The following is a 20,911-nucleotide window of genomic DNA, read 5'->3' as shown; positions in this document are numbered from 1 at the left end:
ATGGCTTCTTCCGGCAACTTTGCCTTACTGGCATCCGACTTCCAGGCTTTGGCCTCTGAAACTAAACGGAAGCATGCCGACATTAAGGAGGTTAGTCGTGTCAATCACTTCTGGCGCCTACCCGGATAATGGATACTGATTGCGTCTCGTTGTGTACATATTGGACTGGATACAGGCTGCTGACAAGGCTCTTGCTTTAATCAGAACCTCACCCGATCAGATTCTAACCACCCTTCGTAATACGGGAGTCCCGATTCCAGGTCCAGCTGATGATATCTTCCGACCTATTTCGATGGCTTGTGCGACAAAGAATGCCAAGGTGGTCGCCATAGCGCTTGGAAGCCTTCAAAGGCTGATCGGAATGGATGCTATACCCGCAGTAAGCTTTTAGATCTCTTGCTGTCTGCTTGATTCTCCATTGTCGTCGTTGCTAATTTTTTCTTTTGACTTCAAAGTCCAAGATACCGCAGATCGTCAATTTGCTTTCCATCGTTTTACCCTTGGGTGTCGAGATTCAGCTCCGGATCCTGCAAACACTGCCGTCGCTTTTCACGAGATGCGCACAACACCTCCATGGCAGCTTATTGGCTGATGCCTTACTACTCTGCTTCCGTCTTCAAGATTCACGGATCGGTGTCGTGAGCTCTACTGCTGCGGCAACGTTGAGACAGCTGGTGATGGTGGTGTTCGAAGGAGTAGCTGCAGAAGATAAGGCGGTCAAGTGCCCTCCCGGATCCAATTCAGAGCCAGATCCCACCCGAGCAGAAACCGATTTTCTAGTTGCAATCCCGCCCTTCGAAAGTATCCACCTCTCTGGTGAAACGGAAAGAACCGAAGCTCGTAAGGTAGCCCTTCGCCCGAGTGCAAAGGATGCTTATCTAGTTTTTGAAGACTTGTGTCTCCTCGTCAATGGCGATTCACCTTCATTCCTCAAACTGCAGAGTTTGCCCAAGACCTTCGGTCTCGAGTTAATCGAAAGTGTGATGACTGGGCATGGCAACCTATTCCAACAGGTAAATGGGGTCTAAACAGGAAGAGTACAGCTGTGATGGAGCGCTAATGACATTTTCATAACAGCATCCTGAACTGATTTTCGTCCTCAGAGCTCAACTGTGTCCACTCCTCATTCGAGCCTTGAGCGAAAAACCAACATTCCCCCTCACGTTGCGGTTAATGCGAGTGGCCTTCTTGCTACTCAAGCAGTTTTCAGACGATCTGTTGGTCGAAGCAGAGATCTTTCTTTCCCTGATTATCAAGACCATCTCAGTCGATCATTCAGAAGGTCAGGCTGAACCTGTTCCGATATGGTTGCGAGTCTTGGCGTTAGAGATCTTCCGCGGTTTATGCGTCGATTTTGATTTACTTTTGAAGATCTACGAGCGTTACGATATGCGCCGTTCAGACCAGACCTCGGGCCTATTCACCAGCTTGATGGGCACGTTTAATCGCTTAGCCTCAGAAAAGCCAGCTCTACTTGGAATAAATCAAGATATCGCAACGGGCAGTTCATCCTATCATATCGGCTCCAGCGCGAACCCGGGAGTTCAAGGAATGATCGACGGAGTAGTTGGAATCGCTACACAAGCAGCTGCCCCCTTAGTGGGAGCTCAACAAGGAGGACTCTCATTGGCCACTGCGGCAATGAAGCTGCAATGTATTGACCAGTTGGACAAAGCTGAAGCCCCCGTCATCCCCGAGACTTACGTTTACCTTCTCGCTCTACAATGCATTTGTAATGTCGCCGAAGGCTTCGCTGGATTCACTTTGGTACAACATGAAGAGTTCCGCCACTCGAGGCCCAGCAATTCATCAGATGACACCCCACCCCCATCATTTATCCTCCCAATCGACGAGCTGAAGGCTGGACCCACTAAAGAACGCCTCAAGATGACAAGGAGTATGGCCGACGCCAGTTGGCCCGCCCTATTAGCCTCTTTGAATTTCTTCGTCTCGACAAACTTAGACGAAGGATTATTCACTGAGACTTTATCCGCAATGCAAAGCTTTACGTATGTTTGTGGTATTCTTGATCTAACCACTCCTCGAGATGCTTTTCTGCTTAGCTTTTGCAAATTTGCTGTCCCGCCTGCTATCGTAGCGAATTTAATTATGGAAGGCCCTAGCGGCACTCCCACCAAAGCATCGCAAAGTGTGCTCAGTGTCGACTCCCTAGGGCTTGGAGCGACCAATTCACCCACTTACTTCAGCCCCCGGAGTCTGTCTTTTCTACGGACCCTACTATCAGTAGCACAATATTTATCTGGAGTACTTGGCAGCTCCTGGTACACTGTTTTCGAAACTTTACAGAACGCAGATTACGTGATTGCTGCAAAGCTCAAGAAAAGGACTACCCAACCTAGCTCTCAGACTTCAATCAACACCAGCGGCACAACGGATGAAAGCGTGATCCAGGCAAACATCCAAAAACTGTTTGACTGCTCCCGGAATCTGGATTCAAGTGCTTTCACTAGTTTTGTGACGGCACTTTGCCGCCTTAGCAGTGAAACGGTCGGCCTTCCTCCTGAACATGGTGGTGCTGTAACGATCACGCCAAAGACATTGACCTTTGATATGCGCCGCAAAGCCAGTGGCGTACCGAATCTTCGAAACTACGTGAGTTCGATGTCTCTTTACTGCTTGAAAGGATGCGGCTGATCCATACAAATGTCGATCCAGCGCCAAAACGAGCGCTCATTTGCGGTGGCCAAACTTGGCTCGGTGGCACTTCTCAATATCCGCCGGCTCGTATTATCTGACAGCGAAATCGCCTGGACCCCAATCACATCGCATCTCCTTGCCGTCCAGCGATATCCCGAGGCGCCTAGCAACATCCGCCTACAAGCAGCAGACGTCTTTGATCGCATGATACTATCAGTACCCAAATTGCTAAACAACTTGGACGAGACCCAACAGTATCGCATCCAAACCCAAATCATTGAGGTTCTGGGGCGGCAAGCTGCGCCTGATCCCTCTACACAATCTTCAACCGACCTTGAGGTTCGCAAACTCGGTTTCGAAACATTATTCAAAATATTAGAAAACAACGGGCATTCATTTGTGGCAGGCTGGAAATTGATACTTGATGTTCTCCGAACTGCCTGCGAAACTTCAGCTACTCAAGCTCCTTCAGACTCCGTGACGACGATCAAGCCATTAAATTACAACTTAGGATCGAAAGGCAAAGGAACATCAAAACCGAGCAATCTACCCAGCAAACTCTCAATTCTAGTCAGGAATAGCTTCCCTTCTTTACAACTCATCTGTACCGACTTTCTGACGGCTCTGAAGTTGGAGGAACTGCGACAATGTATTAGCGTTTTAGCAGATTTTGCTCGCCAAACCGAAGATATCAATATAGCCCTTACCTCCGGTGGATTACTTTGGCAAGTCTCTGACCACGTCCAAGGAAAAAACAAAGCTTCAAAGGCAGGTGGCGAGGATTACGTCCGACTATGGATGTACTTGTTGTCAAAGCTTTTGGAATTAGTTCATGCGTCCAGACAAGAGGTCAGGGACGGCGCCATTCAAACTCTCTTCCGAACGATTGGCCTGTATGGAAGCTCGCTATCCTCCACTATCTGGCATGAACTTTTATGGGAGGTGATATACCCATTGTTGGACCTTCTGAGCGACCAAATCAAGAAAACGCCTACACAACCATCTGGAGCATCTGATGACAATGTGCCTATTGACGTTGCCCGGCAACCCAATGGAGCTCCCATTAGCCTCAATGCAAAACAGCTAGATGATTCGAAAATATTGGCACTCGAATCAACCGGAAAGGTGGTTTCGGACCACTTTGCTTCTCACATTCTTGTCATGCCTCAGTTTTCGAAAACCTGGGCCAACCTCATTCAGCATCTTTCTAAAAGTTTTACATCTGATCGGCCATCCGTCAGCACAGCTTCGATGAAGACTTTGGCTACGATTTTGAATACCAATATTTCCGGCGACCAGCATGTCAAAGAAATCGCCGCCGCCTGGGAAGTAGTATGGAGCGCATTTGTTCAAATGAGCGAGAGGATTGCAGCGGCGCCCTCTGAGTCGAAACCTGATAGCATCTACTTTACTCAAGCTGCTTTAGAAGCTTACATTCAAGTTCTACGTCCGTTGCAAAACACATCGCGACTGACCATGAGCCACGCAAGGATTCAAAGCTTACTTGAAATATGTAAGATTGTCATTACATATTCAGAGAGCCCAGACTTCCGCCCCGATATCGACACATTACCACCCGTTCCCGCGGCAGTGATCGCCACGATTGACCGCATTGATCACAATGCACCTGATGTGTCTTCCGCTGTTCTGTCATCTACGGCTGAGCTTGGCACCCTGGCATTTGTTTCACCATTCGAAACCACAGACACATTCTCAAATCGACCGTCGACCATCAGCGTCACCTATATTGCCTTGTTCAAAGCAATCCAACCCAGATTAGTCAGTCTAGTCGAGAAATTTTGCAAGAAACCAGACGTTTACAATACTGGTGCTTTGACCAAGGTGTTATCTGTAAGTGGATTGTTAGGAATCGCAATGCAGTCCAGGAAATTTGACTTTGTGGGTCATCATTAAGTCTTTTAGCACACCATTAAGATTGAAATACGGCTGTCCAGCGCCCTCGAAACATGGCAAGGCTCCACCTTTATGGAAGACAGCCAGTATCTCTTTCCTAACAATTGTCAAGTCATGTCTGCCATCATTGAACGACCTCGGTCGCAGTGTTACCCAAGATGCCTTTGAAAGCTTTTGGAAACAGGTGGTAGAGAATTTTAGTTGTGTACTTTCGGCTGATTGGTAAGTCTCAGGATTACCCTCCTTCATCTGATTAAATCTGCTTACCCACGCACATTCATCCCCAGTAAGCCAGAACTCTTGCTTGATTTAGATCAACAACAGGCCGAAGAAAACTTCGACCTGGCGTTCGTGGGTATGTCAAGTTTAATTTATTTTGACTTTGACCCGGTGAGGCTCATTATGCTCGTGTCATTTGCGATCTTCAGCGTCTTTGGAGCTAGATATTCTACCGTACTTAGGACATTCTCGGATTCCGGATGACATAATTCGAGGTTTGGGGATGGCTGTCCAGAGAGCCTCCCGCCTGTACACCTTCGACCTTGAAATTGAAAACAGCCGCCAACTGACAATCACAAGTCAGCGCGGCCCCAGTCTTGCTCAGATATCCGCCGAGAACTGCCGTTTTATCGACGACTTTGCTAAACAAGCAAAAGGCAACATATGGGCTACAACTGCTGATGTATCAAGGAGGCCGCGCGAACGATTCATCTATTGGTGTTTTGATCTGCTATTCCTTTTTTGTAGCCCAGCTACATGTAGGTTACCCCTGTTACATCATTTCGTTGTATCTTGCACACATCGTCTCATCTGTTTCAGTTTTCTAGCTTCGGAAAGTCAACATAAACGTGTCGCCTCAATATGGTTGCCGATCTTACTTACCCGATGCATCGCTACTATCAGAGCCTACCTAGCTGATGCTCCAATTCGAGGAACTGTACCATTCAATCGGTAAGGGCCATTTCGGTTGACACAAGTACTGGGTCAAATTAGAATCAATAATCATTTCTCTTCTGTCGGTTGTCGGGATCCAGATTGCGAGATGAGGAAATAACGTATATTCTTCGGCAGCTGTTGACGCACTCTTTGTCGGATGGATGTGCGGGCCTGTCACTTTGCGGAGAATACTCACCAACGTCGCCGAGTGGGCAGCCTTTGCTCTGCTTACAACCTATTCTAATCGACCTCTTGGCTTGCGAGAATTCGGGCCAATCTGGAGTGATGAAGCATGTGTATTCCTGCCCCCAAACCAACGGTTCCTCTCTCACTGCATACTTCACCTATCGTGATCTTCTGCAGATCTCAAGCCCAGACGGGGCGGATACGGAAGGGTGCTGGAGAGATTTGAAACTTGGCCGGATCGGAAGGTCAGTGCAGCTGTCTGATGATTACGGGGACATCTTTGGCAAGGATTTGAAAGAACTTGTGATCTTGTGCTTGCGCAAGATCACGCAGCATATGTCATAACCCACCAACATTCAACTTTTGAAAAAAATCTTTCTGTTTCCTCTGTGTTGTTAAACTTATAATCAATCGTCTTCTTCTGGTTGGACTCGATAAGATTTTGGCAACTAAGCAATTGGTTTGTTCAATGTATTATTATGTAGACATCAGAGATTATCAATGTCAATGAAGAAATCATTTTTATTGCAGGCTGAACAGATTTATTTAAAGAGTATTACAAGCAAATCACATGTCTGTAAATGTGAATTCATGTTTGAAATGGTTGAAACTTCGGACTGTTATCTAACCTTTGGTATAAATAGAATTGAGGTTCTGTATGCGCTCCCAGCTAGACTGATAGTGCATTGTCAGCAAAAACCTAACCAATTCCCTCCCTCTGCTGAGGTCTTGATAAATATTAGGTTTCCATTTCAATAAGTTTGGAGTCCAAATTTTTGGAATTAAATAATGATGATTGGACAATTGGTACCTGAGGCTGTTAGAGCATTCACATTTGTTGGGGTTTTGGGTACCCACAGAACTTGCACAAACCTGTGTTTCAGGTTTTTAACTGTGGTGGAGGCACTATTAACTGTGGCACAGGCACTATTAACTGTGGCACAGGCACTATTAACTGTGGCGGAGGCACTACTAACTATGGCAGAGGCACTATTAACTGAGGTGGAGGCACTATTATCTGTTGCGGAGGCAATTAGTAGTAGATATGACCAAAAGCCCCAGCTGCCTCAGAATTATTTTATGCTGGTGTTTTACTGCCTTGCCGCTAAAAATTTGGGTACAGAGTATTTTATTTCATGATCCAAAACTTTGGTGCACTGTGGCAAAGGCTTTGGCGGATTTTCTTAGTAGGAAATCTGCCAAATTAGACCCACAGTAGCACAACCCTTTCCTGGGGTTTCCTACTGACAAGAAGTTCACCATGTGCCTTTCAGAGGCTTTGGTGCCCACTGTAAAATTTTGGGGGGCTTTGGGGCACTGTAACTAAGACTTGGCGGATTTAGTAGGAAATCCGCCAAATTAGACCCACAGTAGCACACCCCTTTCCTGGGGTATGCCAATGCTGTGAAGCTCATCAGGTGTTATTAAGAGTGCTTTATGGCCGCTGTAAAATTTTGGGGGGCTTTAGGTGCCCCAGTGCAGAGGTATAAATTTTTCTTTATTTTCCGCCATTTTTTGTGAAATTAAAATTCCAACTCCCATTCTGGAGAGTAGAATTAATTTTCCAACTCCTAAAATGCGCGCGGGTCAAAGTTTAGTCCCGTGGACTGGGGAAGAACGTCCAGAGGCGGTCTGCGCGGCGTAAACATGTTTTGGGAGTCAATTAATTAATTCTTGGGAGTTGATTTTTCAACTCCCTTAATATGTACAATGTGTGCAGAAAAAAGTCCGGAGTGTCAAACATATTCTCCCAGGCTTGGTTGTGTTCAATATTGGATAGTTCTTCATCAGAAGACTCACTCCATTTCTCTTTCTCAGCAGATTTCATGGTGTTCTTGATGGATGAAAGATTGGTGGAAAAGTATGAATATTTAGTCAACTTGACCTGGGAAGTCCTTTCTTGGAGTACCCAAGTAGATTCAGGGCCAGGATTGAGACCAACAGCTAGCTGAGGGGAAGTGAATGATTCTTGAATAGTTCAAAGGGTGATTTCTTGGAGCAATGAGCAAGGATTTGATTGAGTGTTAGCCAGCTGACTTGGGCAATTTTGCTCCAGTACTTTCTTTCTAATCCAGAGTCTTCAAGGATTTTCCTCATAGATTCAAGGATATTGCAGTTGAATTAGCCCATTCTGTTGAGGTTTAGACTCATCTGATTTTTGTTGCTTGATGAGATGAAACATGCAGTACTGAGATAGCTGTTCAAGAATTTCGACCCTCAATCTTAGTGTAGAGTAGATGGATGATAACTAAAACACTTGGCTTTGATATCAATCAATTGAAGAATGATAATTTTCCAGGAATTTCACTCTTCTGCTTCAATGTTATTGCCACACAGAAATTGACTGCAACTGTCAACCAGAGCCAGGATAGAGCAATTTCCTGCATGTGAAGGAGGCCATATTAGTCCAATTAAATCCAGGTGTAGCTCTTGAAATGGTCTTGATGCCGTGCTATGCACAGATTTGAAAATTCTTTTGGTGATCTTTGCTACTAGGCAGGATTCATAGTTTTTTTATGATTCAGAGTGGTATTCCAGGTTTCTTCCAAAGTCTGTTATAGCTCACATGTCCTAGTGATTTGTGAAGAAATTCAGTAGACAATAGACAACTTGTGTGTTCAAAGTTCTCAAACTCAAGACTAGAAAGGTTTCCAATGTATGGTCCACTAATTTTGAGATGATTTTTTTTGAATAATTGAAAAGAGTTTTTATAAAATTGCACAGTATAATCATTGAGAAGAAAACACCAAATTGATAGAATATTTACCACTATTTTGGGGATGTAGAGAACATGATGTAGAAAAAATTATCTGTGTTTGTTCTTCAGTCGGATCGATCCAATGCCTTTGATTCTGAGTTGATCTAGATCCAAACTGGGTTGGAAACATCCTAAGTCTTAAAGTTCTAACATGTGAAAGATTTGAGAGTTGGAAGTCAAGTGAGCTGATGATCTGGAATGGAGAATGAAGAGTTGACCCAAGTGTGAAAGAGAAGAATGAAACCTACTGACAGAGGAATCCAATTTTGGCTCAGATTTCTCAGATTTCTTCTGCACCACCTTCTTGTTTTAATGAGCTTGTGATCTCTTGCTTGGATGGAGCATCCAACATTTTTCTCTCAGGTGATCAGAGTTAGGGTTATGAAATTCTTTGCAACATTTCTTGGAGTTATCAATAGGGGAAGATTTTGTGCCGCTTCCACTCAATTGAATTTGAAGATTATGATTATGAGCACGCAGATGTTCAAACACAAAATCAACAGTAGGTTCTTTATTGGAATGATTGATTTGATTTAATATCATTCATGTTGGTGGGTAGCTTGTGGATGGCCATGTGACCAAGTGTGTTGCTAGAGAAAGTCCATCCAGCTTTGATGAGTTGAGATTGACATGTCTTCATGGCCATAATAAACCCAGGGATATCATTTGGATTGTAAGGAGCTCAGAGAACTATTGAAAACTTGTGAACAATCAAGGCTTGATTGGAAGAAAAGAAATTTTTGATCAATTACAAAATGAGTTTGGCATTTTCTTCATTAGAAAAGTCTACCACGTTGGCCTGAACCAATGATTTGAGTTTTGCAGCTAGGATAGCTTTGAGGAAGATTTTTTGATTGGAAATCAGAGCCTTGGTGTCAGAGCCTGAGGTCAGTTCATTTTTAAGCTTGACAACATCTAAGAAATTATAGACTTGTTGTCTCCAGTGGGTGTAGTTTTCCATTGTCAGGAGGGGGATTCACTCAATGACAGTCTTCATCATGGATGATTGAATTGAATACATTTTTGAAGAAGTGGTTGTTATAGTTGCAGGATTCTGGTCTTTGGAGGTCAAGGAGGAAGGAAGGATTGATTCAATTTATCTGTCAGACATGTGTAAGGTAGCAATTAGTTTTGACTGTTAATTGTTTTAAACCTGTGACTTTATTTTATTGCTTAAAGACAAAGACTAGAACTAAAGAAACAAGAATGTGAGATGAAAAAAATTGGACAAGAATGCTGAGGAAAGAGAAAGAGAAACCAACCCTGAGAGAATATGACTATATTTAAGACAGACAACTGAAGGAGAAGATGACAAGGAAAAGGAAGCAACTGATAGCGGATTTGAATAAAGTTAGTTAGGGTTCTGAGAAGTGAAAAAGAAAAGGAATAAAAAACCCTATATAATAGGTAAAATAAGATGGAATAGTTAGAAGAAGAGTGATCAAGGATCTGAGACACACAAGCTGAGAGATAGGGAAGAGGAATTTAGTAAGATTGATTGATTGTAAATGTGAAAAGGAAATCAATTATAATAAAAGTGATGAGGCACATTTCTCACTGAGTTGGAAGCTAATCAGACGGTCTAAGTTAAAGTACTGCCAAGAATCCCCAAGGAGTGATTTGATTGAAGAAAGCGTGCACTGTGTCTTGATATTTGAGGAATTGAGGATAGTGGTGCTGGTGAGTGAGTTGCCAAGCTTGAAGTTCCCCAGTCAACAAGATGAATTGAGTTTGTCAAGGTAAAAGAGGATCCTTCAACCAGGAAAGGGGAGTGGTAGAAATACTGTGAGATTAGGTTTCATTTTGTGAGATTTGAGTGTGCAAGTGTTGAGCAGATTCAGAGCTGAGCCATGCACCCTGTGAGCACAAGTTTCATCAATACAGCAAGACAAAAAAGGTGTGTTTGTGCATACCTGTCACACCAAAAAACTCCTTGTTTAGTCCCTTCTTTGGAGGCAGGCACTTTGCACCTGAGCTTAACAAGGCTTACCTCTAATGTCACATCATTGGCCCTACAGACTTGAGCTTTTCTTGGACGGAGACCGGACCCGCAGGGGGAGGTATCCCAGGTCCAAGCACGCGAATGAGAGCGCCCAGTCTGGACAGAGATTAATTAGGTTTAGGACCGGGCTCTTGCACCAGCCGCAAGAACCTTCTTAATCTAGCTCCCTGAGTCTATCGTGGCCCCGCACAAAGACTCATCCTCAGCGCTCTACACCATCTCTCCACTACTCGTCGACTCAGAGCAACATTTTTTCAGTTCCTCCCGCCCACCCCATGAAGATCCTCGCCGGATCGGGCTAGGGTATAGCCCAAACCCCTTCCCCACTCCGGCCAGGGCAGTCAGTCCCATTCTTTCCTCTCTGCTACAGGAGGAGAGTCCTCGAGGTGCTTGCTACCCACACTGGGGCTCCTTCCTAGAACAGGAATGCAACCCCGCTGGTAGAGAAGCCCCAGAACACTCGAGGCTCTCCGCCGAGACCCAAACACAGGCCCCAGTGAAAACCTACCGACAGGTAGGGACCACAGGGGCCTACGGGATGGCCTTAAGCTACCGCAGTGGTGGTAAAGGCCATCCCAGAAATGTGTGCAGAAAATGAACGAGTGGAGACGGCTTGGATATGATATTTATTTTTGAAAGTGATTTAAAAATTGTAGTTTGTGGTTTAGAAAAACTGAGTAGACAGACTTGTAGTCTGCCATCTCATCTTTAATTCCTTGTTGTTTTAGCTTACTGTCCCTCATGATAACTAGCCCAATCCACCTACTGTGGACTGGTTTGAAGGGGTCTTGCATTTTTGAGCTCAAAATTTGAAATTCCCTGAGCTTGCGCGGGCTCAAAGGGTGGGCCACAGAAATCCACATGTAACAACATTTACAGGTTGTTTCTTTCCAGGGGTGAATATTGAGGAGTTTGAAATGGGTGAAAATAAGCTAAGAACCTGGTGATTTTAACAGTGCCAAAAGCACAGTGAGAATTGGAATTCTAGGGGGAGATATTGGGAAAATGGAAGAGGGTGGCATCCTCCCTGCCATTTGTCTCAATCCTTTAGGGTGAGACATGCCACTTTAGAGGCAAGTCCCTCCTTTGGAGGTTGCTATGCTCCCCCAAGGAGGGCACACTTGGGTTAAGTTTGCTTCCCGTCCAGTAGGGACTTGCAGCAATTCCAAAAAAGGATGGTGAAGGGGTCACAGATCTTCCATGTATGGATTTTCCTCACCCAGCCAAACTGTGCTGTTAAAGTTAAGGTCTGATGACATCTAAGTTGGATTTTTACAAAGCTAATGCCAAAAATATCAGCAGTTCAATATCTGAACTGCCCACTGTGGAACTACTCAAAGGGGAGAATAGAGCTTGGAAGGGAAATGTATAGCAACACTAGTACTAATGTAAGCTATGCAAGGGTGCTGATGAGGCTGCCTTCCTGACTAATGCTGAGGGGATGAGAGTAACACTAAGAAAAAGAAGAAAAGGTGTGGCTGATTTCTACTTGATCTTAGGAACTAGTACTATGAGCTGACTACTGACTACTGAGGGTGAGAGGGTTGGAGCAGTGATGAGAAGAGGGGAATGCAATGGCAAGGTTCAAAAGCAATGGGTTCAGGAGCAACTGCACTGATATCAATGGGTGATGAGTAATTTCTAACTATAATTTCTGTATCTAGAATTCTGCATAAATCTTTCATAAGGTACAAGTGAGGGGGAAAGGACAGTTCTTATATGAAGGAAGGATGAGCACAGACAATGAGGAGTTCTGGCTATGGGAATGAAGTTTGTACAAATGGGGAAGGGTGATGTGAACATAGTAACAGCTTGTAATGATGAGCACTACTGAAAGGGGTAAGCACAGATCCAATGATGTAATGTGTACAATAGCCATAGTACATAATGAGTAATGTATGTAAAGGGTTTAGTATGTGAGAAAATATCTGTGAAAAGAATGTGATGTAATGATTCAACTAAATTACTAATGAAATGAGTATTGTAACTAATGAAGACTGTAAGGTTTCTGTAAGTCTTATATCCTCTATAACTATTGAACCATTGAAGATAAAGGGGTACTATGTATGGGTGACTATAGGTGAAATGAGGTGTCGAATCTGAATATGCAATAATAATGAGGTGTTTGTGAAAGGGTGATGGGGTAATAGGCAGTGTAATGATGAATATATGTAAAAGAAGATAATAAAATACTAATTATGGTTTGGAATGGAGCACTACACCACCCATAACCAAATAGACACCACTAATTCCTAGGTATCCAGGCTTGGTGGAAAAAGGAACCCAAAAATCATATCAAACCAATGATTTCAGGCTGGGTGGCCATCATTACCCACACGGGATGACGTTGATAGAAAAATGGGAGGGGCAGAAGAGCATTCTGTATCAATCATGGGTTGCTGCTGCACAGTAAAAGTTTGACAGTAGCATCAACCTGCGTCAACTTTAACAGCACAGTTTGGCTGGGCAAGGAAAATCCCGGGATGGAAGATCCGTGACCCCTTCGCCATCCTTTTTCAGAATTGCTGTACACCTGGGGAGTCCTTTGACAAGGATATCTCAAGGATTCCCCGTAGTGCCCCTGCGCGAGATTGGACCAGCGGCTGCTGGTCCACACATTCACGTGCTCTCCACCAAGTGGATCACGGGGGCACCTCGTGATGGCCCCAAGGGTTCCACGGACATTTACAGATGTGTGCCCGTGGAATCCACGTGGCCACGTAGGCGGGCCTTAAAAATTCAGCGGGAGCACAGCTTGTCCAAAAATATCCCTGGTGGGACTCAAACTCTCAACCAGGCAGGGAGGTTCCAGGAGAGGGAGTTCCATACAGCTGCAGCATTTGATCACATTGTTATACATAGCTGCTTCACACAATATCAACCCCCCAAGACGATGGTTTGTGGCTGGAAGTGAAAAAAAAAGAAAATGTCGTGGAACCGACGTGAGCAACAAGCTGACGTGGTCTCCACGCGTGCCAGGAAGGCACATCGTGGAACCAACGGGGAAAAGTGTGAAGCCCATTGGTTCCACGTGGAAAAAACCCATTTCGTGGAACCGACGAGCTTACCGAGGGGTTACCGAGCCGATCCTCGTCGGTTCCACGGATTACCCACCTGTCGTCGGTTCCACGGACGGGTGTGGCAGGAAGTACCCCCGCCGTGTAGTTAAGTTTGGAGTTCAGCCTACCCCCCGGGGGCCCGAAGTCTCGAGGGACTTTGCGAAGTTTGTAAAATCCTGCTCTTGAATTTCAGGATCCCATCGTTTTGAGTGCACAACTCGAAAACTTGTCCAAGCTTTCACTGGCAGTGGCCTCATGGTGAGCACTGAGCAAAGATGTCCAGGGGGGATTCCTGGGAAGGCCTTTTTTGCATTGCGAAGTCAATATAAGTCAATTTTCTACAAGGTGCAACTGTCTTCAGGAGTGCAGCTTATGTAATTGATTAAACTGGATATATCATGAGAAAGGGGCCAAGGGAGTACAAGGAAGGATCTAAAGAAAAGTGTTCTCTGAATGGCTATATGTTAAGCATGGCGGGTGGTGAGGAGCTGGACGTCATCCGTAACACTCTTGTTTCTCAGAGACATAAACACGCTTCGTGTTTCAACCAGACAAGACATTCATGGATCTGTAGAACAGTAGAAGAATACAATGATTGGTTGTCAAGAGAGAGACCAGTGTACATGGATCTACGAAGACAAGCTACACGAAGAGCCAACTACGCCGACATCAACGTTTATCAGGGAGAAGAGGAAGAAGAAAAACACTCAACACAACCAGGCATGGAAGGTGTCTCCAATAGGTCGACTGATTTTGATTGATGACGAAAAGATCGGGTTTGATTCAATATATATATATATATATATAAACATACACGCTGACGTAACGCCCAACAATAAGAATACCAAAAAGGCAAGGAAAGAAAGAAGACGGTGATGAAAACGAATAAAGGAGAAAGAGAGGTTATATGTGTGTGTGTGTGTGTGTGGGGGGGGGGGGGGGGTCAGAACAAGCGAGCGAGTGAGGCGGCGGCGCTTTTAGCGTCGACACGTTGGCGACAGTCAACGTTCTCGCCGAGCCGATCATGGACGACCAATTTTCTCGAGACCTCGCCTGTTCGGATCTGCGTGGGTTGGATATGGTGGTGGTTGATGATAGCCGATGCGGGCTGGTGGTGGAGGTTATTAGAGGGCGGATGGGAGGTGGGGTTGGTGGATGGATGGTGGGGATGGTCGACGAGTGACTCTCGTCTGTTTGTAGGAGTAGTTTGGTGTTGTTGTTGATGATGATGATGATGGAAATCTGAGGACGGGCGACGATGGTCGGTGTTCGTTGGTTGTTTCCCAACGCTCGGTGCACCACTCGTCGACGAATGCCCATAGATCACGTTGGCCGGACGTAAGCTGATCGAGTCCAGTTCGGGCTTGACACGCTCGAGCTCTTTGAGGATCTGCTTCTCATAGATCAACTGAGTCCGGGCATTTTCCATCAACGAGTAGAGCAGATCGTCGTGGAGGAGCTCCGAGTGGGTACGCAAGGAGGGTCTGAGGTTGGTCGAGATCAGCATGGCTTTCTGAGCGATTGTCTCCTCTGCTTTCTTGGCCTCCTCTAGTTCGTCGAGCGCGCTCTCGACCCGCTCGGAGGAGACGTTGAGGGTGTTGCTCTTGATCCGCTCGATCAGTCTGCGTTTCTCGATCGATTTCTTGACGCTCGTGTAGTGTTCGTGCAAGATCCCGGCCCGGTTCCGGAGCACATCCTTGGCCGCCTTGGCGCTCACCGAGCACCAACTCAGACCGTCGGAGAGCGTCACCAGATAGCCCACCGCGCTGTTTGTCTCGAGCTCGGAGATCGCGCGGATCGTCTGCCCCAGTCGGCGGAATCCCTCGGCCAGAGCGCCGTGCGACTCGGTCGTCGAGAACTGGGTCACCCGGCCGGAGAGATCGAGGAGCGCTTGGGCCAGCGAGCGACGGGAACGGGAGAGCTGCTCGATCGACCGGCAAACGTCAACCAGCCGGTCCTCCAACAGTCTGAACTGTAGCTTTGCATTCGAAAGCTCGTCCTCCTCGACGATCGATACCACCGTGTCCGGTGTTCCTCCGGGCCCCTGCTGGATTGTGCTCGAGGGCAAGGTGCGCACGGAGGAGCCGACGGCCGGCTTGCCCAGCCAGCCCGAGCCACTCGTGATCGATCGCTTCTTGATCTTCGTCTGGGGCGTATACCCGAAATCTGACTCTAGAAATACCCGCAGCTCGTCGTCGCTCCTCAGGAAGGCGTTCATGAGTAATCTATCAAAGAATTGCTGGAAGGCTGAGGCCACTAATCTGTCGTCATCTGCTGGATTGGGTGCCGAGGTGCTGTGAAGATGGAAATGAAAATAAGCATGGAGTTGGGGGCTTAAATCTCTCCTCTCATTTTTGCTTTGACTGACTTTGGAAATGGAATCGGTGGGACGATCGTGTGTGAATTATTAGCGATCAACGCTTCGTGGAACGCCAAGAATTCTTTGTAAGATCTGGAGACATTAGGACAATGGCCGGCTCTGGTTGTTGTCAAATTAGACTGACATCAAATGCAAGTTTCAGCTTTTCAACATCGTCCTCGCGGGAATAGAATGAATGAGGACTGACCCAAGCGTCAAATTTGATATAGAGATCTCTGCGGTTACGTTCGATGCCGGTGACCCTGATCTTAGTCTGACGTTTCTCCTGGCGTGTGTTTTCTGGAATTGGATGGTGTTGGTGGGGCTGATTCTGTGGGGTGGGTTGGTGGGTGTGCTCGATGGCTTGGTTGTTTCTGCGTGGTTCTTCTCTGATCGGGCTGCGTGGCTCTCGGTTGAGTTGGCTGACGGGTGTGGATGGATTGGAGCGTTGTGGCCAGACGATCGGCTGCTGGTTGAGTGCCGATGCGCCGACTGAGTGTGGTTTGATGAGTGGGGATGATGGCCATGAGGGGGTGGGTGATTTGGGATAGTAGGATGGTTTGTCAGGGGTTTGGTAGTGTTGGTGTTGCTGCTGGTTTGAGCTGAATGGGTTGTGGTTATGGTTGTGGTTATGGCTGTTATTGTTGTTGTTTGAGTTGTTGGTGGTGATGCCGAGTGGGTCCATTCTCTTCTTCTCGTGGTGATGTGGTTGGTTCTAACTTCTTGGTTTTCCTTCTTTTCTTCTCTGCCTCGAATCAGTCATCAGCTGTGAGTCCGGATATCCTTCCCTCTCCGGATCGATTCCATCCTCCCAGCGGGACACCCGGGAGATTTGCTCCCTCCGGGGACATACCCGCAGGAATACCCGACCGCGGGTACCAAGCCGCGGGCATCGGGTTACAATGCCCCAAGGGATCGACACGGGTATACTTGTAAGCTCTCGACGAGGAGAGCTTCACTTAAGCGAGGACGAGGGCGAGGAGCGAGGGGGGGCGAGGACGAGGGCGAGGGCACGAGCAATTCTAGAACCTCTGTTCGTATTGCAAATGGGACAAGGGCTAGCTCGGGGGAAGTCTCAGTACTTCCCTCTATATACAACTTTTGAGGAAAAGAAGAAAGAGAAGGAGGAGACGGAAGTGAAGGGGAAAGGACGGTCACTCACCTAGCTCGGGGGAAGTCTCAGTACTTCCCTGCCGAGCTAGGAGGGGCGGGGCTGGAGGGACTATGTAGGGTGCTCGGTGTTGGTCTGTGATATCTCTGTGAATCTTCCTGTGAGTTCGCGGGGTCCGCGGCTCACATTCCCCCCACCTATAAAAAATGACTAAGGGGGGCGTCGTCGGAGGGAGCGTGGGAGTTGGTGTTCCGTCATGACGATATTCGGGCCGGAATGATGGAGTGAGTCGTCTGGTCGTCGATTGAAGCGTTGGTTCACGTCTTGGGCGTCGCTGCCGGGTCTGTGAGTTGGTCGTGTGGTCTCGGTTGGTGCATGTTATCGTGGGTGTCTGGTTGTGTTGATGTTCCGGAGTGTTGGCGGAAGTGTCAAAGGTCGTAGGGAACGGGTCGAAGGAAAAGAAAATGGGGAAATTGGAAGGGGTATGGGCGGCGATCAGGGGAGGAAATGATGGTCTGGTGGTTGGAGGGCGGGGATTTGTCTGGCAATAGCGGTTATTTGGACGTATAGTTGTCGGTCTCGGCGTCTTCACTGTAAGGATGCGGCCTCGTAAGCCACGTCCTTTATGCAACATGTGTAGGATCTTTGAGCTTTTAGGGGGGTTGTGAACATACCCCTCAATTGGACCCAAGATTGAATTTGAGATTAGCTCATTGAGTCGCCCGTCGAACGCCTCGGACGCTTCGAAAGTTTGAATTGCGGCAGCTTCGGTCTCTTCTGTAATCATTTCCTCATCGTCATCGTAACCTTGAGCAACCATGTCGTCCAACTGCTGAATGGCTGCCGTCGCTGTGGTTGTCATGCTGGAGTACAAGTCGCTTGGCTCGTCTGAGACGCCGGCTACTCCCGCTGGTCGGGAGGTTGCTCGACCGGCCGTGGTATTAGTGGGACGGGGGTCTGGACCTCTTGCGGAGCTCCACGGTAGTGGGGGAATATAGTTTGGTGGCTTTGGGGGCGTTACGAACGATGGGGGAAATTCGACCTTCCCTTTGGCTCGGTTGTTTTGGCATGTCCCGTTCGGTGACCCACAGTGCCCTCTGCACCAGTGGCAGCGGCCGATTGAGTCTAGGTACGAGTGAATGCGCCAGCGTAGCTCGTCTGATATGGTTCCAGCCGCTCTAGTGTCAGGCATGGCGGCGGTATTCGTGCTTGTCGTCAATGGTTGGCCCTTAGTTCGGCCTGGTAGCGTTCGGACTGGAAGAGCATCAAAGAAGATTCTGACCCGCTTTGCAAAGCGGCCGTAGTCGAATGGTGTAACCTCAAGGATTTCAAACTTGAGGATGTCGGCTCGTATCTCGTTGGGTAGCCCACCAGATAGCCATTCGGCGAGACTCAGATCTGAAATCAATAGAGGATCGGAATCGTAATTTATCATGCGTTGTAACGTTCGAGCTCGCGTCTCGTATTGTGTGAAGGTCTCGGAGGCTTCTATCTTGAGCGATTGAATCTTTTCCTTAAGGCCCTGGCGCCAACGTACCGGGAGCGCTGCGTCGAATAAGGTCTCTTTGAATTCGTGCCAGGATTTTTGCAGGAACTTTTTCGCTTTGTTGGAGTAGACCGACAGGAGGTTGGTCTCTTTGATGAGAGTGCCGGCGATCCTGATCTTGTCATCGGTGGCAGTCACCTTCTTGGTGTCGAAGAAGATCTCCAGGCCCTGGATCCACGCTAGGAACGGCTCGGTTTCTTGGTAAGGACCTGTGTATGTGGGTCCATCGGATGTGCGGAAACGTCGGAGGTCGATGTGGCCATCCGATGGGGTGGTCGGGCGCGGTGGGGCTGTCTGGTTGGAAGTCGCGCGGATTAAAGCTTCCTGGAACCGAGCGAGTTGCTCCTCATTTGCCCTTGCTCGTTCCTCTGCAGCTTCTTGGGCCAACCGGAAGCGTTCGGCGTCTGCCTTTGCGCGTTCTTCGGCAGCTTCTTGCGCAGCCAGCGCTCTGGCATCAGCGGCTCGTTGCGCGTCGAGATTAGCTTGTTGGAGTGCCAGCATGGCACTTTGTAGCTGTGCGGCAAAGGAATGGTCCGCCGAGGGAACCGGACCGGAGGTTGCTGTTTGTGAGACGTCAGTCGGTGGCTCGTTGCCTGTGGTTGGTCGCTCTTTATGGGACATGGCACTTGGACGGGGGCCTGGGAAAGGCGCGTTTGGAGGTGTGGTCGGTTTTGGTTGAGGTTGGGGAGGTGGGGGAAGAGCTGGTGGTGTGGACAGTAGCGGGTTAAAGGGTTTTGTCGGCGGTGGGGGCGGCTTGATCGTCGTCGGCTCGATGGGGGACCACGCTCGGATGATCGGTCCCACGTTACTCTCAACCGAGAAGAAAGATGTCGTCGGGCTGCTTGGGAATCCGATCGCTTGTGGGAGCGTCAGGGAGGTTGATAAGGAAGGTGGGCAGGAGTGTACTTCCAGGGGGTTAGGGGTCAGGGCTTGGGTGGCTGTTGTAGCTGGTTGCGAGGTCGAGAGCGTGGTCTGGGGCGGGTTTGGTGTTGGAGCAGATGGGAGGTCGATGGGCAGAGTCGCTTGGCGTTGTTTTTCTGCGACTGCGGCTGCTCTCTTGGCTTTGTTGGCGGCTCGTATAATCGCCTCGGTATCCGTCAGGGGAAGCAGTTGATTCGAAGAGGTCGTGCGTCTTGTGGACATGAAGTCCCGGCGAGGCGGCGTGGTTGAGGTTCGAGAAAAAAAAAGTGTAAGCTCTCGACGAGGAGAGCTTCACTTAAGCGAGGACGAGGGCGAGGAGCGAGGGGGGGCGAGGACGAGGGCGAGGGCACGAGCAATTCTAGAACCTCTGTTCGTATTGCAAATGGGACAAGGGCTAGCTCGGGGGAAGTCTCAGTACTTCCCTCTATATACAACTTTTGAGGAAAAGAAGAAAGAGAAGGAGGAGACGGAAGTGAAGGGGAAAGGACGGTCACTCACCTAGCTCGGGGGAAGTCTCAGTACTTCCCTGCCGAGCTAGGAGGGGCGGGGCTGGAGGGACTATGTAGGGTGCTCGGTGTCGGTCTGTGATATCTCTGTGAATCTTCCTGTGAGTTCGCGGGGTCCGCGGCTCACAATACTCTGCCAACCCGCGCGACACGGGTATGGGCTCTTGGGACCGCGTCCCTCCCTGTCCCTCCACGAGCTAATTACCTCTTCACATCCAATCACCTACTCACATGAGTAGGGTCAAGGCGTAGGAGAAACCTATTCAGGGCGCAGGTGCACGTTTAGGTTTTGTGGAATTGTGATATGCAAGTTTCCTCAATTCATAAGTTTATAGATACACTCAATAAAGTCAGCGCTTCAGTGTCGCTTCTAGATATGTTCAGTGACAGGTGTCACCTAGGCAGTCCCGAGTACCAAGCCTGATAGGGCCGGTACTCCAAGACCACCGTGTGTGGGTTAGGGTTAAAAAGGGGGCGCGAGTGCTTCGGCTGAAAGCCTAGCCCAGAACCCGGAGCTCCTAGGGGAGATGCCGTAGCGCCACATTGTGGGTAAGGCTAAATCTCGCTCCTGAAGGCCCCCGGGGATAAGGGTGCGCTATAGCGCTCCCAGATTAGAAGCGCACACCAGAGTGTGCCAGGGTCGGTGCAAGACCCATAACTCAAGACTAAGAAGTCATGAGCCCCGCACCGACGCTTCTGGTTCCCTATGCCGCAATGGCTTCCACACGGGAGTGTATGAGACGTAGTGGTTTCTATTACTTGATCACCTGAGTTTAGGTGCGCCGCCAGGATGCCTCCAGTTCGGACAACAGCTTCAGAGTATTTGCCAAGTCGGTCTTGGAGTATTCCCTCAGGTAAAGTTTGTAGCAGTCCGAGATCCAGCGGCCTAGTTTGCAAATTTCGTCCGTAGGTACCCCAACGGCGTATTGCAAAGATGCACCTCCTACCCGGAAGG

General features: G+C 48.1%; 2 protein-coding genes across 2 annotated transcripts; one reads left to right on the top strand and one right to left on the bottom strand.

Moving 5' to 3' along the window:
* On the top strand, window positions 1–6,039 carry PtA15_6A164 (uncharacterized protein; the record flags this gene model as incomplete). Its single annotated transcript, XM_053169840.1, has 10 exons — window positions 1–90; window positions 176–379; window positions 456–1,013; window positions 1,078–2,613; window positions 2,677–4,509; window positions 4,574–4,794; window positions 4,860–4,927; window positions 5,001–5,330; window positions 5,400–5,523; window positions 5,607–6,039. The coding sequence occupies 10 exons, from the start codon at window positions 1–3 to the stop codon at window positions 6,037–6,039; spliced, it is 5,397 nt and encodes a 1,798-aa protein (XP_053021091.1).
* Window positions 6,040–14,456: 8,417 nt separating this feature from the next.
* On the bottom strand, window positions 14,457–16,399 carry PtA15_6A163 (uncharacterized protein; the record flags this gene model as incomplete). Its single annotated transcript, XM_053169839.1, has 5 exons — window positions 14,457–14,703; window positions 14,764–15,807; window positions 15,882–16,012; window positions 16,081–16,172; window positions 16,300–16,399. The coding sequence occupies 5 exons, from the start codon at window positions 16,397–16,399 to the stop codon at window positions 14,457–14,459; spliced, it is 1,614 nt and encodes a 537-aa protein (XP_053021090.1).
* Between the last annotated feature and the right edge of the window lie 4,512 nt (window positions 16,400–20,911).

This window comes from Puccinia triticina, chromosome 6A (genome assembly GCF_026914185.1).
Source record: "Puccinia triticina chromosome 6A, complete sequence".
Lineage (NCBI taxonomy): Eukaryota > Fungi > Basidiomycota > Pucciniomycetes > Pucciniales > Pucciniaceae > Puccinia > Puccinia triticina.
Note: the sequence above shows the minus strand (reverse complement) of the source record. Positions and strands in the feature narration are given on the sequence as shown.